General features: G+C 45.5%; 1 protein-coding gene across 2 annotated transcripts in view; it reads left to right on the top strand.

The window, feature by feature from the left end:
- Positions 1-21,068, top strand: part of Rarb (retinoic acid receptor, beta) — a 146,454-nt gene that overhangs the window by 112,938 nt on the left and 12,448 nt on the right. For both annotated transcript variants that reach the window (XM_013010454.1, XM_013010455.1), the window contains one exon: positions 12,404-12,564. In XM_013010454.1, the coding sequence (XP_012865908.1) occupies positions 12,404-12,564 (161 nt within the window). The remainder of the gene's footprint in view (positions 1-12,403; positions 12,565-21,068) is intronic.

Raw genomic sequence — 21,068 nt, 5'->3', positions numbered from 1 at the left:
CTGCATTTTGGCTTTGAATAGTTTTCCTATATCCTTGGTAGCAATGCTAACATGACAGATGTTTTAAGGTAAGCCACAGGAAAGCTAGTTTGGAGGAGGCATGACTGGATGTTTCAGGCTAGTACTTACCTATTGTGACTTAGTTGTGGAAGTAAATTGGCCTTTTTGAGTTTGTAGCTTGGAAGCAATTCTAGTCACATCCAAAAGCAGGCTGGCAATTATGAAATCTTATGTTACAGTGTGTGGCAGAATTGGGTAGTTTGGCAGGTAGGGAATAGTGACACAATCTGGTGGCCTCACATACAAAAGCCCTGAGAGAGAATCATGGTGAGGGACATATTGGGACAGCAGGTAAAACACAGAGGACTGACAACCTTATCAGGGAGCAGATAGTCTTGCTAAAGCTGATCCAAGACATGATCTTGGCATTTGAAGATTGTAGAAGATCTGAAGTTCTGGAGGTCTAAGCAAAAGCAAATGGTGGGCTGGTACAAACCAGATGCTGTTTATCATAGGTGCATATCAAATCCTGATCTAGTCTCTACTCGATCACTAGAGGAGACACAAACTGGGGCAAAGCAGGGCTACGGAAGTTATGATCTCACTCTGCCCTTGAAGCAACTTTGGCTAATAATGTCTCCCTTTAAGAAGTTTGGCCAATCATATCTCGACAGACCGCCATAGCCTGCTGTGTTTGGAGCTCACCCGAGCAAACTTCGAAAGATCATCATTTTGTGTTCTGAGCACCACATTTTAGGAAAGAAGTTATCTAGAAATGAGTATTATCCACAGCAGACTGCCCAGAATGGCATAAGGTCTTAATTCTGTGTCAAATGACATAGAATTAAGCATCCTTGAAATTCATAACATGGAGAAAGGCCTAAAGAGAAAGATTAGGAAATCCTCTCCATTCACCATTGCATCTTCTGCTTCTCCATGAGATCATCACCATTGTTTAAAGCTCAGGGCTTTCAATGCTGAGCAAGGCCAAGGAACTCATTCAAATTTACACAGTGACAAACTCCATAGGGATCAGATTGGAACCCAGCTCTTCCTTACTCAGTTCCTGTGATTTCACCCTAACTGAGATTCTCCTTAGCATGACAGTCCTTTCCAACAGTAGAATTCTGGGCATTTCTGGTTAGGACATGTGTTGAAAGTTATGACTAGTATTTGGAAGCATTCCAAGCCTTAGGAGGAATTCCTCTCTTACAGTGCTTAAAATAAGACAAGGTTAATGTGACAACATGTGCTGCTCTACTAAGTGGAGGCTGAGGAAATGAGGCCCCTTTGGAGTTAAGTTATTTGGCAATGGAAGAAGTCTCCATTGTAGAAAATAACAATTCTTTAGACATTATGCAATTTCTGAGAGCCTTAAGGGAAGGGAGTGTGCTTGTCTGTCTGTCTGTCCTAGTCCATGTAGGCTACTATAATATTAATACTGTAGACTGGGTGGCTTATCAACAACAGAGCTTATTTCTCTCAGTTCTGGAAGCTAAAAATCCAAGGTCAAAGCCTGGTTGTCTGGTGAGACCCACTTTCTGATTTATAGTTGTTTTCTTGCCATTCCTACCTCAGATGGTAGGAATGGCATGCCCCATGGCTCACGCCTGTAATCCTAGTCACTCAGGAGGATGAGACATGAGGATCATGGTTTAAAGCCAGGCAAGAAAAAGTCCAAGAAAAGTTATCTCCAATTAATTATCAGAAAACCAGAAGTGATGCTGTAGCCCAAAGTGGTGGAGTGCTAGTCTTGAACAAAAGCGCTCAGGGACAGTACCTAGGCCACGAGATCCAGCCCCACAACCAACCACCACCACCAACAACAAAAATCCTGTATATTAAACTTTGGGAGGATGTAGCCTCTACTCTGCAGCACTGTCTGCTTATGGGGCCGAGGAGATGACCTAGAAACTGAATGATAAAAGCCAGCTTTGAAGGCCTAAGAGATAGGTCCCATTGGAGTCACTGAGATGGGAAGGGGAGACATTAAACAAGTCTCAGGACCTGGCAGGACAGGGAGTGTAGCCTATCTGGAATTAGTCCACCCTAGTTATCAGAGTACTATCTCTCTTTTTTGCTTTAAAAATGTTTTTATCATCTTTTTTTATTATCTAGTTATACAAAGGAGATGCCACTTAACAAAGCAGTTTATGAATACAATGCATCTTGATCAATGTCACCCCCTTCAACATTCACCCTTCTCCCTTTGACCTATCCTTTCCCTTACTTTTGTTAATTTCAGATCTATACAATGAATCCTTGTCTGCATTCTGCCCCCTTGTCCCCTTCATTTGTCTACCCCTCTTTCCCCTTTGGCCCCACCCCCTCTTGTGCATGAAGCCCTTTCTTGATGCTGATTTTGTTGGGCTTTGACCTAGTCTTTCTAAAAGGTTATACTATTTGAACTTTCCATAGAGTCTGTTGCACCTCAGTTAATTCATCCGTAACCACTTGCATATCACCCAATGTGTTAACTTATAGATTTATAGGTATATTCTAGCTACCACAAATGAAGGAAACCATGCAACCTTTGTTTCTCTGGATCTGGCTTACTTCACTTAATATACTTTTTTCCAAGTCTTTTCATTTCCTTATATATGGTATCACTCTTTCTAATGGATGACTAAAATTCCATTGTGTAGATATACCAATTTTTCTCAATCTATTCATCCACTGAGGGGCATCTGGGCTGATTCCATATCTTGGCTCCAGTGAATAGTGCTGCAATGAACCTGGTTGTGCTGGTGGTTTTACTGTAACCTTGTTTGTGTTCTATTGGATAAATTCCCAGGAGTGGCATTGCTGGGTCTTGGCTGCCTTTTGTAGTCTGCACAGCATTGTCCCAAGTGGGAGAAAACTTGAGAACATACAGGTAGACTCACAGGGCCTTGGCAGAAACATTGAATACGGAAGAGCAAAGAGGTCCACCTACCCTTTTGTGACTGGAGTCCATTGAGATGGCCACACGGGAGGCAAAGGAGCTCTGCAGGGCAGCCAGAGTGCCTTTTAGGGGAGTGTCTGTATGGGATATCAGTGGGCAGTCAAACAGTCACTCATTTTCTCCAGAGATAGAGTTGTGTGTGCTGAAGAGGGAGAGGTTTGTTCACAAACCTCAGGACCCACAAATAACAAGAGGGCTAGAACAGACCAGGGATAGGGAAAGCTCTATCTAGATGGGCTGAGAGCAGGCCACGTGGGTATCAAGGATGCAGTGTTTCAAGGTGAATTTCCTTAGCATTCTTAGCCAAGCCCTGCACTCTTCTTCACAAATCACAGTCAACAGTAGTTGGGAAGGGACATAACTTAGCATGGATTCCCTATAAATGCCTGAGTAAAGTATTGATGAATGAATGGCTAAATTGACAGGTAGCTAGATTAACTCATATATTTAATTCTGAGAAGCTACTTTCCCCAATATAGGCAATTCTTTCTGCCTTTTCATGTCTACACACAGTCATCCCTCAGCATCTTTGGGAAAATGGTTTCAGAACTCCTACAGACACCAAAATCTCATGATTCTTTAGGCCTCTAAATAACATAATGTAGTATTTGCATATAATCTACACACACCTTCCCATATACTTTAAGTCACCTCTCAAGGACTTATAATAGATAGATACTTCCTAAGTGCTATGGAAAGATTACATTGTTAATGACTAATGACAAGAAAAAATAGTTTGTACTTGTTCAGAAGAGATATAACTCTTAAATCCTATTTTATTATCTTTAAATAGTTGTGCAACAGGGGTTCCAATTCAATAAATGATGCACTCTTAACATTTTTTAAATTATAAAGATACTGTACAGAGGGGTTACAGTTACACGAGTAAGGTGATGAGTACATTTCCTATTGAGCATTGTTACCCCCTTCTTTGTTTTTCCCCTACCATCCCTTCCTTCCTCACCTCGCCAACTCCCCCCACTTCCCCACCCCTTGCCAAAGTTGTAAAGTTTTCAACATAGTGTCTTCTACATCTCAACCTGTATCCTTATTTCAGCATTTTGTTATTTCCCTTCCCCTCTCCAAATTAGAAAAATGTATATACAAGATGCAGGACACCACAATTTTGAAAACGACTTTCCTGCAGAGTGAGGCTGACTGAAAATATGGAAGGCTCAGAAATGGAGGCCTAGATACACTTGCCTCTGTCCTCTATCCCCTCCTCTCAGATTGCCTGATGGCAGCCTGCCCTGCCATACTGCAGAACCCATCACCCATCTCTTTCTCCTAGACTGATCACAGATAGAATGGATTTCAGAGGCCCAGTTGCTAGGTCTAAATGCTACTTGTTACTCGCTTGCTACCAGCTGTGGTGTAATGGGGACCACTGGGTGCTGGAAATGTTCTAAGTTACTTTCTGTTCTAGATTCAGTCCTGCTGCTCTGCAAGAGTCCTGAAGGCGTCTCTAGCTTAGAAGACTTTAGCAGATGTCTTTATGATTAACAGAAGAAAGCCCCATTCTGGGCGTGGGTGTTAGAGCAAGGGCAAAGGAAGGGCAAAGGAAGTGAACTGTGAGGCTCTAGCTGGAACATTTCCCCTTTATTTCTTGTACCTCTTAGCTGAGGCCTTCCCGGGAATAGAAGCTGGATTCTTGGTTAGCGTCTGACATCCAAAACAAGTGCCGGTAAGCTAGGTAGAGAATGGTGAAGATGGTTTTCTTTTTCCAAATAACTCTCATATGAAACATCTGGGAACTAAAGATCTGTAGGGTAGGAAGGTTTTTGGAACTTAATCTAATGCACAATCCTGCACAACAGGGTGATGGGGGTGATCTGTTTGCATTAGGAGACATCACCAGCATGAGTTCACTCCCGGAGGAAGGCTAAGTTGACTTCAATGTTGCCAATCCTCCATGTGCCTAGACTGACTTGAGGCCTGTAGCTTCAGTTTTTAAATATTTTCTTCTAGAAAGACATGGCCTGAGAGTGACCTCCTCAATAGCCGTCCTCATTACAGTGCTCATTGCATTTGGTGGTGGACACTCAGCTTTAAAAGGAAAAAGAATTATTTTATGAGCAATAAAGAACTTTGAAATGAGACATGTGCTCAAATATTCACCTCCTAGGTTAGTGGCTATGTGCCTTTTAAGGTTCCCCCTACCTCAGTTTACCTGTGTTGAACTTTGGAGTAGTGTATCTCCTTCTGTGCTATGTGACCAAAGAAGCATACTATATTATACTTTGCCTTTACCCAACATGCACGCGCATGCACACATGCACAGAATGAATGTGGGGACTTGCACTGAGATTTCTTGTTTCCATCTGCTAATTCATAGCTTCCAGGTTGCACTCAAATGCTCAGATTCTTCCACATGAATTCCATTCCTAGAAGTCAAGAGCTAGAAGAAGGAAATGCAAAAAGGAAAAGGAATTTGCCATCCCCAACATTGCTACCATTCCATCCTAAGTGGACTGTTCCCAGATTCCATTTGCAGGCGGATCCTTCTGATACTCACTTGTACACATAAACACACACACACACACACACACACACACACACACACACTGCATACTTCTACTCAGTAGCATCTGGCATACTGGAACTTCTTAATTAAATGGGGCTTGGAGGGATAGGAGATATGTTTGATGAAGAGAGCAACATGTGCAGAGATCTGGGAGTTCGCAGTAACTGGAAGCTTTGGACGTTAGTTTTGCTATAGTGTTCTATGAATTGGAAGTACTGAGAGTCAAACCAATCATGCTCTTTTAGGGCCTTTGGTTCAAGATTCCTCTCTCCTGTGGTGTTCTCCATGACCCCTCCCAGGTTCAGCTGCCCTACCTCCGGGTCAATACTACCCACTCCTTAGACTCTGTATTCTTCCTTGCATGAGTCAAAGGAGTAATATTTCCCTGCTAGGATCCAGACTGGTCCTTGATACTTATTTGTTAGATGCTTGTCTTTTACAAGAGTGTGAATGTCTTGAAACCGTATTCTCAGTGGTTTCTCTGACATTGGTTACAGTAGCAGATGGAGTACAAGTCTTCAATATCTATTTTATAAGTTATAATAATAATAATTATTATTATTATTATTATTTAGCTGTGCAAAGGGGTTACAATTCCATAAGTCAGGTTATGAGTGCAGTTGCTTTTTGGTCAGTGTAGCCCCTTCCTTCATTCTCCTCCATTTTCCTCCTCCCATACCTACCCTTAAGTTTCATAGTTCATTTTTTATATAATACACATTGAATACAATGACTAACTTTAAAAGAAGAAATGGATGGATGGATAGATGAATAAATAAATGGAAATATGGGTGGATAGACAGGTATATGGACAAATCAATGGATAAAAAATGGTACAGATTGGTGGACAGCTGAATGAACAACTTGATGAATGTCAGACAAATGAGTGGCTGACAGGAGGACTGGATAAATGCACAAATTAATGATGGATACTCTGAGGATAGACAGATGGCTAGACAGGTGGATAGATTCTTTTAAATGAAACTCACAGTGAAAAGATACTTTACAATCAATATGGTGACTCATGCCTGTAATTCCAGCTCCCTGGAAGATGCAGAGGGTTAAAGGGCTTGCCCACCAAACAAAAGAACCTGAGTTCAAACCCAGTGCCACTTCCCACCCCACAAAAGATACTTAAAATGAATAATTATTAGGGAGAAAAGATGGATACATTACTAATTATGCCCACCAGGACTAGTGTGTAATCAACACATGAATTGCCATTTCTCTAAAAAAAAATCAAATAAAATTAGTCAGGCATGATGGTGCTCACCTGTAACCCCAACACTTAACAGGCTGAGACAGAAGGATTGCGAGATTGAGGCCAGCTCTCTACATAGGTTACATAGCAAGACTCCATCTCAAAAATCAAAAGGAAACAAATGAAGCCTTGAGCTGAAGAGCTCAGGGACAGCACTCAGGCCCCACGACCAAAAAAAAAAAAAAATGAAATTAATAGCATATATTTAGAACAAAAACCTTACTGATAAAACTTGTACTTGGTAATTCTGAAGATTCATAGGAAAATCTTTAATACTTCAAGACCCACATTATGAATGACTTGGTAGACAGGCTGCATACCTCATTAGGAAGTTTTTCTTTTTCTCACTTCTACTAAATGTATAATATGAATCGCAACATGGTCACAGGTAGACTAAGTTTCTGACAGTTCAAATTGGTTTTTTTTTAACTGTATTGACAATGTGCAGGAACTTCTATACATTAATATCCTAGAAAGGGTATTTGGGAGGCATGTTGAAACCCCTCAGGCCATAAATCTGCCTATCACAGATGCCTTATTGACACATGCCAGTCTTTGCTCATGCAGAGATCCATCAAGTGTGTCAAGTAATTGCTGAAAGAACTCAGTCCCAAGGAGCAAGCACGGCCATGTGTACTAGTAAGTCAAGTTCAGATCCCGAGTCTTGACTTTGCCTATGTTCTGTCTTCCTGATCATCCCCAGTTCTTTTCTCCTTACCACCTTTAGCTTTTCTGTGTTCTGTATTCCCTTCCCCCTTCTTTCTTTCCCTCCTCTTCCTTCCCTGTTCCCCCTTTGTTTCTTTTGTTTTCTCCTTCCTCAACTGCCATTTTAGCAATTTCACATTTCAATGCATTCCCTGTAATTAAACTCCTACATTCTATATTATGTATCAAGTGTGCTTCATTTATTGTGGGAAATGCCATTCATTATTGAACTCAGTATATTCAGTAACTCCAGGACTCAATAAATGCTTGTTGAATAAATGAATTCAACAAATTGCAACTCTTTGGGGTGTCTTTGTTTTATTTGTTTGTTTGGGATAAGGTCTCACCACAGAGCTCAGGTTGGCCTCAAACTTGTAATCTTCCAATCTCCATCTGTAGAGCACTGGGACTACAGGTGCATACGACCATGTCTTGCTTTCAATTTTTTATACACTACTTTGTGTTGCAATCACTTATAATCTACATTTATATATATATATATATATATATATATATATATATACATGTTACACATATATATGCATACTATGTGCCAGGGAAAAATTTAATGTCCTTATTTTTTATGTGGAAACTTAAGCTAAAAGACATGGAGAAATTATTGTTTTTTTCTAGTTAATAAAAAGATGCACTAAAACAAAGGCCTTTGAAATTTTATCCTAACGTCTTCTCCACTTGTCCAATATTCCATTCATTCATATCCTAAGACCTCCAGAGAACAGATGCATCATTTTTGTGCATGGTAAAAGATTTGGGGCTTTTGGTTGCAGGAATGAAAAAATTCTTTCTTCCTCCCTCTAACTGCTTAACAATATCCAGCAAGGTGCATCTCAATGGACATCTCCTGTAAAATATATTCTTACTGTAATAGAAAAACACAGACTGTATCGGTTAGTTATGGCTGTGTAACCAGTCATTCCCCAAAGCTCGATAGTCGGCAACAATAAGCACTCAGATGGTTCAGAAGGTCATGGATAAAAAGGGTCCTATTTCTGGGTTTGCTGGGCTTCCTTGTGGTTAGGAAGCTCTTCAGGCCCCAACTGGGCTCTGTCCCAGGAGCATCCTGACACCTCTGAAAGTCCTTGCACACACATGCAGCCTTGTGCAAGGTTTGGAGCTGTCTTCTAGGGATGTTGCTCCATTGCACAAGCTCTGAAATCAAGGTCCCAAGGAAGCCAGGACTGTATCCCTTACACAGACACATCCAGGTGCCACTCCTCAGGCTGGTCCCCAGGCACTAATCTCCTTACGTGATGAGGAATCACAGTCACAGGGATGTGGAAGCAGAGCCCTTGTGGAGAGGGCAGCCAAGGTGTGCTGGCAGGGAAAAGGTCAGTCTCCACTTTCCAGAGGATGCTAATGTGAAGGCCCATGCCTGATCCCACTCTACTCACCCTTACTGGGAGACTTGAGTGTGGACGATTCTCCCCACCCCCATCTTTCCATTGCGTAAAAAGCATCTCTAGAGATTAGTAATAGGCCCACTTGCCTTCAACATCTGTAGTAATTCATTTCTATAATTACTCCAGAAAATGGTTTGGATATGAAGATTCAACTAGACTTTTGTGCTTTTCTCTTGGGTGTTACAGTCCTCCTCTCCCATCCCTCACAACAACCAGATCACTTTAATCACCCACTGTGACCCATTACTCTTGCGGTTAGCAAGGAGCTGAGAAGTCAAGATGTGTGAATTTCAGACTTTTAATTTTCAAGCAAGAGTAAATAGACCATTGTGTTCCCTTTGTTAAACTGCATATATATATATATGTAAAACATTATGAATTTTTTAATCCCATCGGTGGTATTTTCATTGTTTTCCTGAGTCCAAGTATAAACCACATCTTTTGTATGTTTCCTGCATCCAATTTTTATTGTGCACGTGGAAATCAATATTCCAGATACGTGCACAAGTGCACACATTAAAATGAACATGACTTCATTTATTTCCATGATTAGACATTCAAATAAAAGTGCTTGGGTGTCTGTTTTCATATTCATAGGTCGAGATCCGTACATCAGAGGTATTTGTATAAGTGACACTTTTATTACATTCATTTCATTTGCAATATGATAGTGGATCATAAATATGTTACTTTTATGCCACCAAATCTGATTTGTAGCACTTAGCCTCTCACAGGGAGAATACTTGATATTTCATGAAGCACCTTTAGTCCAAGAAGTGCTTTGCAAACATGGAGGCAGGTCCTATCAGGTGTATAAATCACACTCCCCGACCCTTTGAATGCCCTCCCTGCTCCACTTCATCACCCATCTGGTCACTGCAGAGGTGCGAGGACAGGTAGCGATTCCTCTGCAGAGTCTAAGGGGGTTGTGATGCCTTTAAATCCTGCAAGCAAGGAGCTCAGCCGAGCTCTGTCTGGCCACATAGGCCCTGATGGTAAATGGAACTCCGTATCTAGTCACAGGCCATACTGTCATTCATGGAGCAGTTCCCCAGCCCCACCATGGATCAAAGTGCCGTATTGAGCCCTGGAATCATAGAGGCAAATAAAATACCACCAACCCTTGCTTTCTGCTTATGCACAGAGCAGGATTGAGTGTGTGTGTGTGTGTGTGTGTGTGTGTATAGCAGGCTCTCAGGTATGACAGTGTGTGCCCCTCACTTTGCTCCCTGTTCCCTCCTGCACCTTCCCAGAGGTGAGCTGCACGGGAAAGCATTTTGTATACCCCCTAAGTACCTCACCTATGTATGGGTGCTTACATCAGCCAGGTGCCACTGGGCTGTCAAACAGCTCGGCTGCACACATCTGACTGTCAGAGAGCATCACAGTGCCCAGCCCACGGCCTCTCCCACCCTCTGCACATCCTGCCACCCACCCCTCTAGCCAGTGAGAAGGGGACCCCACCAGCTACCTGCATGTGATCTCAGAACAGAGCCCAAGAGCCCGCTCCGACGCAGGACGCCCCTAGGCCTGTCTCCAGACCTCCCCCCTCCGCTGAGGAAGTAGGGGCTCTCTCCGAGTTTTGGGATCCTCGCTGTTTTGCAACAGGCTAGCCTTTGACTCTGTCTGCACACTTTCTGGAAGATCTCACAGAGGCCCAGGTGGGCCAGTCTATACCCGGGAAGCCTAAGTGAGCTCTCTTTCCTTAGTGGTCTGGAACATTCCTGAGTAGGGTAGGAAGGAAAGTGTTGACTGGTGTTCACTTCCTTGGGACCATGGGAGTTCAGCTGAGGAAAGAACTCGGACCGACGTGGGCATGTGCCTTAGTTTAGTGTCTTAATCTGCAAAATGAGTTTCAAACTGTCTGCCTGAGGCTGGGCTGTAGCTCGGTGGCAAAGCGCTTGCCTGGCAAGTGCAATGTTCTGGCTTCGATCTCCAGTACCAAAAACGAAAAGACTAAATAAACAAATAAATCATAAACTAAACAAAAACCTGCCCACCTGGTAAGTGGACGGAGTGAGGTTCTATGGGCAAAGCTCCCAGGAGAGAGTTCAAGATACCCCCAAAAAAGCACTCTACTTCTCCTCCCCCTCCCCCCCTCCTGGACGGGGGAGGGGAGGGCTGCAGAGGCTCTGACTGCTCAGTCCCAGCCACCCCTACCTTCTTCCATTCACTTCTGCTCCCTCTCCCCCTGCCTTCGCCTTACTCCGCCATCCATTCGGTCCCAGGAAAGGGTGCAGGGACTCTCCTAGCAACCTGGTTTTGCCCATGCGCAGATGGTTTAGACGGCCTTTCCCAAGGACACCCAGGCAAAATCCTCTTAGGCAGATCAGATTATGCCCCGGGTCACTTTACAGCACCCAATCCCAGGTCATGCCTCTGCTGGTGGCAGAGGCAGGCAGCCTGGCACCCTGGAGGTCCCCAGGGAAACTTAGGCTCATGCTGTGGTTCACCTTCTACTTGCCAGGCTTCCGTCGCCGTCCCCACCGGTCCCAACCAGGGACTGGGGCATTCAGTTGCACTGGATTTCTGTGCTGCCATGGGGAAGGCCACATCTCCAGGATACCAAGCACCAGTCCCCCAGCCCCCACTGTGTGCCTGGCATCTTAGGAACAGATGGCATCCACCTGCTGTGATCCAAGGGGCCAAATGAGGCCTGGACTCAGTGGTTCCCAAAGAATGAATGGTTTTCAGAGTGGATGATTTCTATTTGTTTTAAATAACATTACAGGGGCTGGGAAGGTGGCTCAGTGGTAGAGTGCTTGCCTTGCATGCATGAGGCCCTGGATTCGATTCCTCAGCACCACATAAGCAGAAAGAGCTGGAAGTGGCACTGTGGCTCCAGTGGTAGAACACTAACCTTGAGCTGAAGAGCTGGGGGACAGTGCCCAGGCCCAGAGTTCAGGACCCACAACCGACTGACTAAATAAATGAATGAATGAATGAACGAATAAATAAATAAATAAATAAAATAACATTATGAATAGCAAAAGGCAATATGGTTAACACAGAAAGTCTAGCAGTCTGAAAATTGAGAGGGCAAGAAGCGGAATTTTACCATTCCTGAGATGAATCTCTTCAAAGGTGCAGTTCATTTAGGAAACTGAAGAGCAAAGGGAACCAAACACTCAGCTAGGAACCACTAGTTACGAAGGCACAGGAACTGGGTTCAGGGCCTGCCTCCCAGGCCCAAGACCTTCCCCACTGGGTCTTTAGGAGAGGCACCTGGTTTTTCACTGAATGCAAAGTTCTCTCACACAGCCAGGATCCACCTCCGGCTGTGCCCACAAGCTTCCTAAGCTGACTGGCCAGGTGCCCAGCTACCCAGAAAGACAAATGTTGCCCCCTGCCCAGGCACCCTGGCCATCAGGTACTTGTCCAGTGGGATATAGATCCCACTCCTGTCACCGATCTTAATTGTCCTGCCATCGCGACCCAGGTGTCAGGTGGTCCCGAGTCAATGTTCAGAGATGGAACCACCTGGCTTTTTGGCAGCCCAGGCCCCGCCACTAGTGAGTGACCTGTGGTTTGCCTTCTTTCCTTTCCAGCTGTCAGGAATGACAGGAACAAGAAGAAGAAGGAGCCTTCCAAGCAAGAGAGCCCTGAGAGTTATGAGATGACAGCCGAGCTGGACGACCTCACGGAGAAGATCCGAAAGGCTCACCAAGAAACCTTCCCCTCACTCTGCCAGCTGGGTAAATACACCACGGTAAGGAAGGGCCTCTCTGGCCCCAGGCTATGAGCGTGCACACACACACACACACACACACACACACACACACATACACACACTCCCAAACTTATCCCAAGATTTGCATGCCAACCAAGTAGAGCTATACTGTGGCCACGTGCCTCCACGTGGCAGACTGAATAGGATAATGCTTTGCGAGGTCAGTCATCTGTGCATGCACCCACCAAGAAGCATGCATTGAGCACTTAATGTATGCTGGCTTGTATACTAGGGAACCTGAACTATTTGCTGCTCTCAGGCAAGGACTTTGGTCTGCTGAAGAAATAGATCAAACTATTTAACTATTTCATGACTGTGGCAGATACCTGTACAGAGCTAAGAAGGGACCCTGGGAGAATGGGTTCTCTCCTTCCTAAACACCAACCTAGCTGCAATATCTCATCACCATTACAGGGCCATCCCTCTGGATGATATCTGACTTCAGTGAGGGCCAGGCACCAGTGGCTCATACCTGTAATCCTAGCTACACAGGAGGCAGAGATCTAAGGATCAAGGTTCAAAGCCAGCCCAGACAGGAAAGTCTGTGAGACTCTGATCTTCAATTAAGCACCAAGAAAGCTGGAAGTGGAGCTGGGACTCAAGTGATAGAGTGCTAGTCTTGAGCAAAAATGCTCAGGGACAGTGTCCATACCTTGAGTTCAAGCCCCAGGATTAGAAGAAGAAGAAAACCTCAAGCCAGGGCTTAAAGAGCACAAGGTAGGGATGGCCTGTGTCCCTGGGTATGCAGTTTCCCCTGATTCCACTGTCCTGTGTGACATGGCTTCCACAACAGTTCTTACTCAGGAAGAGAACAGAAGAATTCAAAGATTGAAAGTTAGGAGTGCTATGTTGGCTGGTCTGGAATATTCTAGGTGAGATATCATAATGATCTTTTAATGGGTGTGTGTCTGTGTGTGTGTCTGTGTGTGTGTGTGTGTGTCTGTGTGTGTGTGTGTGAGAGAGAGAGACAGACAGACAGACAGATGGACGGACAGACAGACAGACAGGCAGACTAGGGCTTGAATTCACAGTCTGACTGATGTCCCTAAACTTTTTTTTGCTCAAGGCTGATGCTTTATCACTTGAGCTACACCTCCACTTTCAGCTTTGTACTAGTTAATTAGAGATCAGAGTCTCACAGACTTTGCTACCCAGGCTAACATTGAACTACAATCTTCAGATCTCAGCCTGCTGAGTAGCTAGGGTTACAGGCATAAGCCACTGGATCCCAGAGAAGTTCTTTAATTTTTCCAAGAGGCATTTGCATATATTATAGTTACTGACATATTTTCCTAATTTGTGGCACATAGTAGGACCTCGAAATTTGACAGATGAACAAATGGATACAACTAGCATTCCATGTGGCCTCTTCCAGTGGCTTACAATATTGCCTGAGATGCCAGTTAATGTACTTAAAAATCCAAATGGATTTTTGGTAACTGGTGTGGTATACAAATGTTAGTAAGTAAGGTCCTGAGAAGAAAAGATTTGATGGTGACACCTGGAAGGAATGATGGCAAGGGGAAAAATAGTGGTGCTTGAAGACATTCTTGAGAGGTGCAGGAATGGTACCAGAACTGGCCTAGAAGGTTCTGTGGAGCTTGGCACACTGAAGTCCACTCAAGATGCTTGAGGGAGCCTGAGGTGGGTGGCACCCGGGCTGGGGTTGGTGTACTCCAGCTTTTGGCAGTGGTGACATGGGAGAGGGGGATGAGGTATGGCTGGGCAAACAAAACTTGTGCACATCTGAGAGTCCAGGAAGAATGGAGAACAGTGGAACATCACAGGCCCCTGGCCATCTTGTTCACCCCTCCGTCTTCCTCTCAGGGAGCTCAGCTGAGCACTCCCACCATGCTGAAGAGCCGAGGCTGTGAGCTGGGCTTTGAGCAGCAGCACGGGAGTGATCTTGTGGGGCCCCCACAGTGCAGGCCAGGAGGAAAATGACTGAGGCTGAATGACTGAGGAGGAGCTCAGAGATCAGACCCCACTGATCCTAGCCCAGAGCAGGACTACCTCAGGCCAAAGCCAGATGCCCTGGGGAAGGGAAGCAATGGCTGGGAAGGGTGATGCCACATATCAGAGTAAGAGCCTAGAGCCACATGGCGTGTGATTCAGATCCTGCTTGGCCACCATCAGTTGCATGACAGTGAGCTGTGACTTCTGTCTCCCCCCTCCCCCTTCTTGCCCAGCTGTCACTGGACATGGTAGGAAATAGTTGGGAAGATGAACTGGGAAGTTCCTGAAAGGCAATCTGTGTGGAGATCTGGCCAGAGCCACCCAGCAGTGGTGTGACAGGAACCACAGGTGCCATGTATCCATTCACTAGATGTGAACTGACATCCCCCGCCCCCCAGGGACCTGGCCCCCAGCTGGGGTAGCTGATGGTACAAAGAGAATTGAGGATTAACCAGGACCAAGAACAGGTCATTAATTCCTTTGAATGTAATTCTGATCACCAAGCACATCTTGGGCATTGTCCCAAGCCTTAACACTGTGACGTGGAGAAGAAGGCCTGACCTTAAACGATACTGAGTTGGGAGTCGAAGGGGAGAAGAGAAGGACTCATGAAGACTCCTGAAAAGCTAACTGATGAGTCTGAATTTTCACCTATAAACAATGGGGAGAAAGTGACAGCGGGTGATTAAAAGTCTGTTATCATTGCAGCCAATATTTATTGAGCTTCTAGCACGTCCCAGAGACCATGTTTTCTTCAAAACTGTTATTATCATTATCGCTAAAGTCAGCACTTATCAAGGCCCAGAGAACATGCTAAATTCTCTAAGCTTATGAATTCTTTTATTCCCTGTGAGAACTCATAAGATGAATATTATTGCCCTCATATATGGATGAATAAACTGAGGCCTAGAGAAGCCAAGTAATTTTTCCCTCTGTCTTATGACTTGAACCTGGGCAGTCTGACTCCAGTGGCAGAGCTCTTAACCATCATACTATCTACAGAATGGACCAGGGCAGCCCAACAGGTAGAATTGAAGCCAAAGCCATTGGAAGCGTCCAAGTAGAAAGACATGACTGTTTTCCTTGAATAAGTAAAATGTTTAGCTCTAAAGAAGACCAAGATATCTCAAGGGAGGGCTTCCTAGAAGAGGAGGTTGAGCGGGGCCAGGAGATAAAACACAGAAAATATCAACACCTGAATCTTCTACTCCATGGGTCCCCTCCCTCCTCGCCAGGTGAACAGTCAGTCCCCTAGACCTGACCCACAGGATAATCAGGTGAGGTAGGCCGGTCTAATCTGCAGGAGTGGAACAAGCACAAATCAAAGCATACTCCACTCCAGAGCCTGGGCCCTCCTTGGGTCAGATTCCCCCAGTATGGCAAGTGTGTGGGACACGGACTCTTGGAGGAATCACATCAGCCATGGCTCAGCAGAAGCCAGTGGTCAACCTTACCTCCTCGCCTAGGAAAGCTGACCCAGACATTCTCTAATCTACTTCTGGAGCAGCCGATCAATCACAAGGATGGTGCTCAGTGCTGAGCACCTTTGGTCCACTCCCCCATTTGTCTCCCAGTGCTTCCCGGGTCTCCCCTGCTCGCAGCTTGGGATCCTTCCCAGTTGCCCTGCTTTGGGAGACAGCTGTCATCTGCCCACTGGGGCTTCGTTATCCTAAGCTCTTCGTGGAGCTTTTATGCACCTGTTCCTCTGTGAGGATGGCCCTCTACCTACTTCCAGAGGCACACAGGCCCATTCTCCCAGCAAGGTGAATGTGCGCTCCTTGGTCTGGATTTCCACCGTTTAGACACAGATCTAGCTTTGTTTTCATTGTAAGTGACTTGAGATCCTTTCTGGAAGTAGGTGGGCACATAAATAAATAAAAGCAGCCAGGGCACATTCTCAACAAGCTCAGTTGTGACTTGAGCTTTTTTTTTTTTAAAGACAGGCAGTTGTTCCCAAAGCCAGAAACTTCCTGCCACCTTCACAGTGTGCCATCACTGCCAGACGCCGTGCAAATAAGTGGGCAGATGGGAAACAAAAAAGGCAGGCAGCCAGCTGCCCACCTGCACATCCTTCAGAGTACCTTCTTGTGGTCCCAGGGGGTGGCAGGAATGGAGGGGGAGACAGAAGCAAGTTCTCTGCCCTCTACACCTGGGCAGGGCAAGCACAAACTTCAGAGTTAGTATTCTTCTGAAGGTTTCTAAGGAATGAATGACCCTTCACCCTAATAAAGAAAGGGAATGGGCTCTGTGTGGAAAGGAGGGGAGGGGCTGAGTACGGACAGTACAGTGGGGAGCGAGCTGGGCAGCACAAACTCATCCTGAGGATGGTGGCTGCTTCCGCAGGCTCACTGGATCAACTATGTCCCTGGGGCTCCTAGCTTTAGAAACTCAGGTGCAAATCTTGCCCGTGCTGCTCAGCAGGATGTGAGACTTTACAATTTATATTGTCACTTGAGCCTCAGCTCCTTTGCCCTCATAGTAGAGTTTTGTGTAGATGTTGCCAGTAGTGGGGCTTGAACTCAGAGCCTTAGCCTTAGTTTGGGGTTGGCTTGTTTGTTTGCTCAAGGCTGATGACCACGGCTCCACTTCCACAGCTTTCTGCTGGTTAGTTAGAGATCAGAATCTTACAGCCTTTTCTGCCCAGGCTGGTTTTCAACTGCGATCCTCAGCTATTCAGCCTCCTGAGTAGCTAGGATTACAAGTATATGCCTCTGGTACCCAGAAATAGTTGGTAGTTTTGATTATCATATATTAATTACACAAAGGGTTTCCTTGTGATAGTTCCGTACATGCATATAATAATGTACTTTGATTGTATTTGACCCACTCTGTGATTTTTATTACCCTCCTTTTTTACATTTTAATGTGTTTCATTATGATATTTTCAAATGTACTCACAATATATTTCAATCATATTCACCCCATCCATCACCCTCTCTTTTCCCTCCTCCCTTTTACTTCCCCTTCCCCAAATAATAGTTCCCCTTTCAAGTGTGTGTGTGTGTGTGTGTGTGTGTGTGTGTGTACTGGGGCTTGAACTTAGGCCTTCACACTTTGTTTTGGCTTCTTCATTCTCAACTGGAGTTGAGCCACACCTCCACTTCCAGCTTTTTGTTGGTTAATTGGAGATAAGAAGTGTCACAGACATGGCTTTGAACCATGATTCTCACATCTCAGCCTCCTGAGTATAGGATGGCAGGCGTGAACTCTTCTCTCAGCTAAATAATGAGAATTTTAATGATACTAGAGGCATCAGTGAGAAAAGCCCATCCATGTCCTCACACCATTTCTGGCAGAGAGGAAGAGCACAGAATGGGTAGTGCTTTTGACCCTGTGAAGATCGGCGTTGTCATCATTTAGAACCACGTGCCGAGACTCTGGTACAGGAGGGTGAAGGGATGACTGCACGTCTGGCCAGTTTGGACCCAGTGAGAATGGCCTGCTTCTCACACCTGACTGCCACATGCAGAACACATCACCTTGTGCATGCGGGAGGCTGAGGGCACTTGTGAATTCAAACTAGGAAGATTTAAAGAGCCCTTAATCCACTTAAAGAAAAAAAAAGACCTCGGACACAATCATTCACTCCCTAACAGGCTTTCTAGAAATACTTTAGAAAATGAAGGACATTGTGAGCAGTTCCAGATCTTGGCAGATCCAGCGTTGTGTTCAGAAAAAGCCATGTTGGTGATAAGCCAGTTCGTTGTTCATCAAAACCTGTAGCTGGTGAGTGAGGAAGTTGGCCTCCTTGGAGAGAGAAGCAGCAGGAAGAATCAGGGGGGACTCATGGTATCAGGTTCTGATCCCATTCCTACCTCAGAACCAGCCCATATTTAGTAGATACGCCTGCTTTGCACATCACCCACACCAGCCCGTGAGTTTCTGGTCCACATTGGTTGTGTACCTACCAGGGTAGCTCCGTAGGGTTGCTGTAGAAGTCACACGGACTGGTGGCTTTGACATTGACTGACTCTGCCATGGTTTGGGAGGCTGGACATCCAAAATCAAGGTGACAGATTAAGGGGAAATGGCCTTTGTCTCTGATATAGTAGGCAACTTGTGATTTGAAGGCACATTTTCCATCTCCTCCCTTTCTTCTGTGGGTCCAAATTTTCCTTTTTCATAAAGCCACTGGTCAAGCTGGATTAAGACCCATTAACAACCTCACTAACTGGATTACCTTTGTGAAGGCTGATTGGCAAACTAAGTTATATACTGCAGTTCTGGGTGTGAGGGTTGCAGGAAAACACAGTGCAATCCATAATTCCTACGGAGAGTAGAATTGAGTGCAAGGTTCTTACCCTCTGGGCTTGGGGCTGTGTTGTGGAGTCTGGCTGAAAATCAAATTCTGTCCCAGGTGTTGTGAGCCATTAGAAACTCAGGCAGCCCACGAAAGCTCTCATCGTTTGAAGAAGACTTTCTAGGCACCATGTGGAGTATCCAGGATCTGGCCGGGTGGTGGAGAAAGGAAAAGAAATTCTCAGGAAAGGCAATGGCATAAACATGGCCCCAGGGCTTGGCAGGGAGGCCTGGACAGGAGGCAGAGCTGAGTCTGAGGAGGCAGTTTGGGGCTAGCGTGCTGGGGGCTGTGTGTGTGTGGGGGGGGGTTACAAGGCATTGAAGGTCAGCCACCGAGAGCCGAGAGAAGTTTCAAGTCAGGAGTTTCAACTGGCTGCTCCCTGGCTGCTTTGTGCCTGACCCAAGGCTTTGGCAGCTCAATGGAACAGTCCTTGGGATCTTCCTTAAGACGTGCCCCGGGGGACATCAAGGGGTCTTCAATGGCTCCATCCAGAAGCTGCAGTCACCCCCAATTTCTAGCAGCTCTTGGACATCCTTTAGGGCTGGATTTACATCACTGCCACTCCTCTTTCCCCCCTCCACTGTAGTCTGGGGTCCATCCCCCATCGTGAAGGGACTGTAGCTGTCTAGCCATGTGGATATGTCCTAGGGAACAGTTTGCCAGGGGCACCCCTAAGGATCTGCAGTTCCTCCTAAGTAGTTAAGAAAGCTAAGGAGCCATTGTGGAGTTACCATTCATGGCATTTTATAGGCGGGCGCCATTCCACCTTTATTTGCTGAAAGTAAAACCAGTCCGAAATGGTGCTAAACTGGGTCCATTGTGTCAGCGACCTCAGAATGCCACAATGACGGGGTATTTTGGGGGGGGGCGATTTTTGTTCTTGCAAAATTGACTTGTCAGGTTTAAATGCAATGTATACTAAGCAGGCTCATAAGACATCCAGTCATTTGGACAGACTAAAAGATAACATATTACACGGGAAAATAAATAAGCAAACCAGGCAGAAGAGCAGCATGTGGCAGCAGAGGACCACACCAGCAGGAGAAAGAGAACCATTTGTGTGGCACTCAACCAATCCATCAATAAAAATACATAAATAAAATGGCCGTGTAATTGGATTTTATTGTGGGGCTTAACAAGGCCCTGGGGGAGGAAGAGGACCACAGGGTGCAGTACTGTAGGCAAGTGGCAGAGAAGGGTTTTGGTAGCAGCCTGACAGACAGATATCCAGGATAGCGGGACAGCCAGGGAAGGAGAGAGCCCCCCCTCCTTTGGACTCCCAATTGCTGCCTCCCCCGATTTAGCACCTCTGGCCCTCTTTGAGCTCTCCCTGGTATTCAAGACCTCTCTAAAATGCTGGCACTGGTCCGCGGGGACCCCAATTCCTCAGCAGCTTACGGCAGCGTCTGCACCTGCAGTCTGGAAGACAATCCCCAAGCCACGGGCAGCCTGGTGCCTATGAGTCAGCCATCAGGATAATAAAATACTGGGTTATTTTGTGTTTTATTAACTGCCTCTTGCCTTCCGTTTGCATAATAGTGAGCTAGATTTACATACCGCTGCTCGGCTGTGCGTTATTTTTAATAGAAGCGGCGACAGGCCCTGCATGATGAAGTGGCCTTCTCGCCCGTGATGAAGATTTCTTCACACTTGCTGGGTCGGGCAATGTGCTTTTTCTTTTTTTTTTTCCAGATGGATACATCCTTACAAAATGATTTCCCCCATAAGCTTGCTTCTGTCCCTCTCTTCCTTGACATCTTCCTGCGAACCGGATAAACTGCCTATTAAATTTAATTACAGCCTCAATAGCCACACATCTTGATCTGACATCCCCGAGTGTATTGCTTGGGGCTGAGGTCCTTGAGGAAGGCATAAAATTAATCTCAAGGATACAAACCCATTTCCGGGAGCACGAGAACCTGCCACACACCGTGGCTTCTCTTCTACAAACTCTGGATTTCATTGGCCGAAGTGGGAAAGCCATTGTTGTGGATGAGGTTACCGCTACCCAGTTAGGGGCATTCTTGGAGGGCTGTCCATCAGCCCTGGGAAGCTTTTCCTTTTGCTGGATGGTTCTTTGCTGCCACCAAAAAAGAAGCAGTGTATCTCATGGCTAGTCAGGAGAATGAGAGCCATCCTGGGACATTTTTCAAACAAGTCAGGACTTCTGGGAACTTTATTCACTAAAGAACAGACTTCAAAAAAATTTAAAAGGGCTGGGAAGGCC

The sequence above is a fragment of the Dipodomys ordii genome, unplaced genomic scaffold (genome assembly GCF_000151885.1).
Source record: "Dipodomys ordii isolate 6190 unplaced genomic scaffold, Dord_2.0 Scaffold12, whole genome shotgun sequence".
NCBI classification, from domain to species: Eukaryota; Metazoa; Chordata; class Mammalia; order Rodentia; family Heteromyidae; genus Dipodomys; species Dipodomys ordii.
This window is presented reverse-complemented; position numbering and strand designations above follow the sequence as displayed.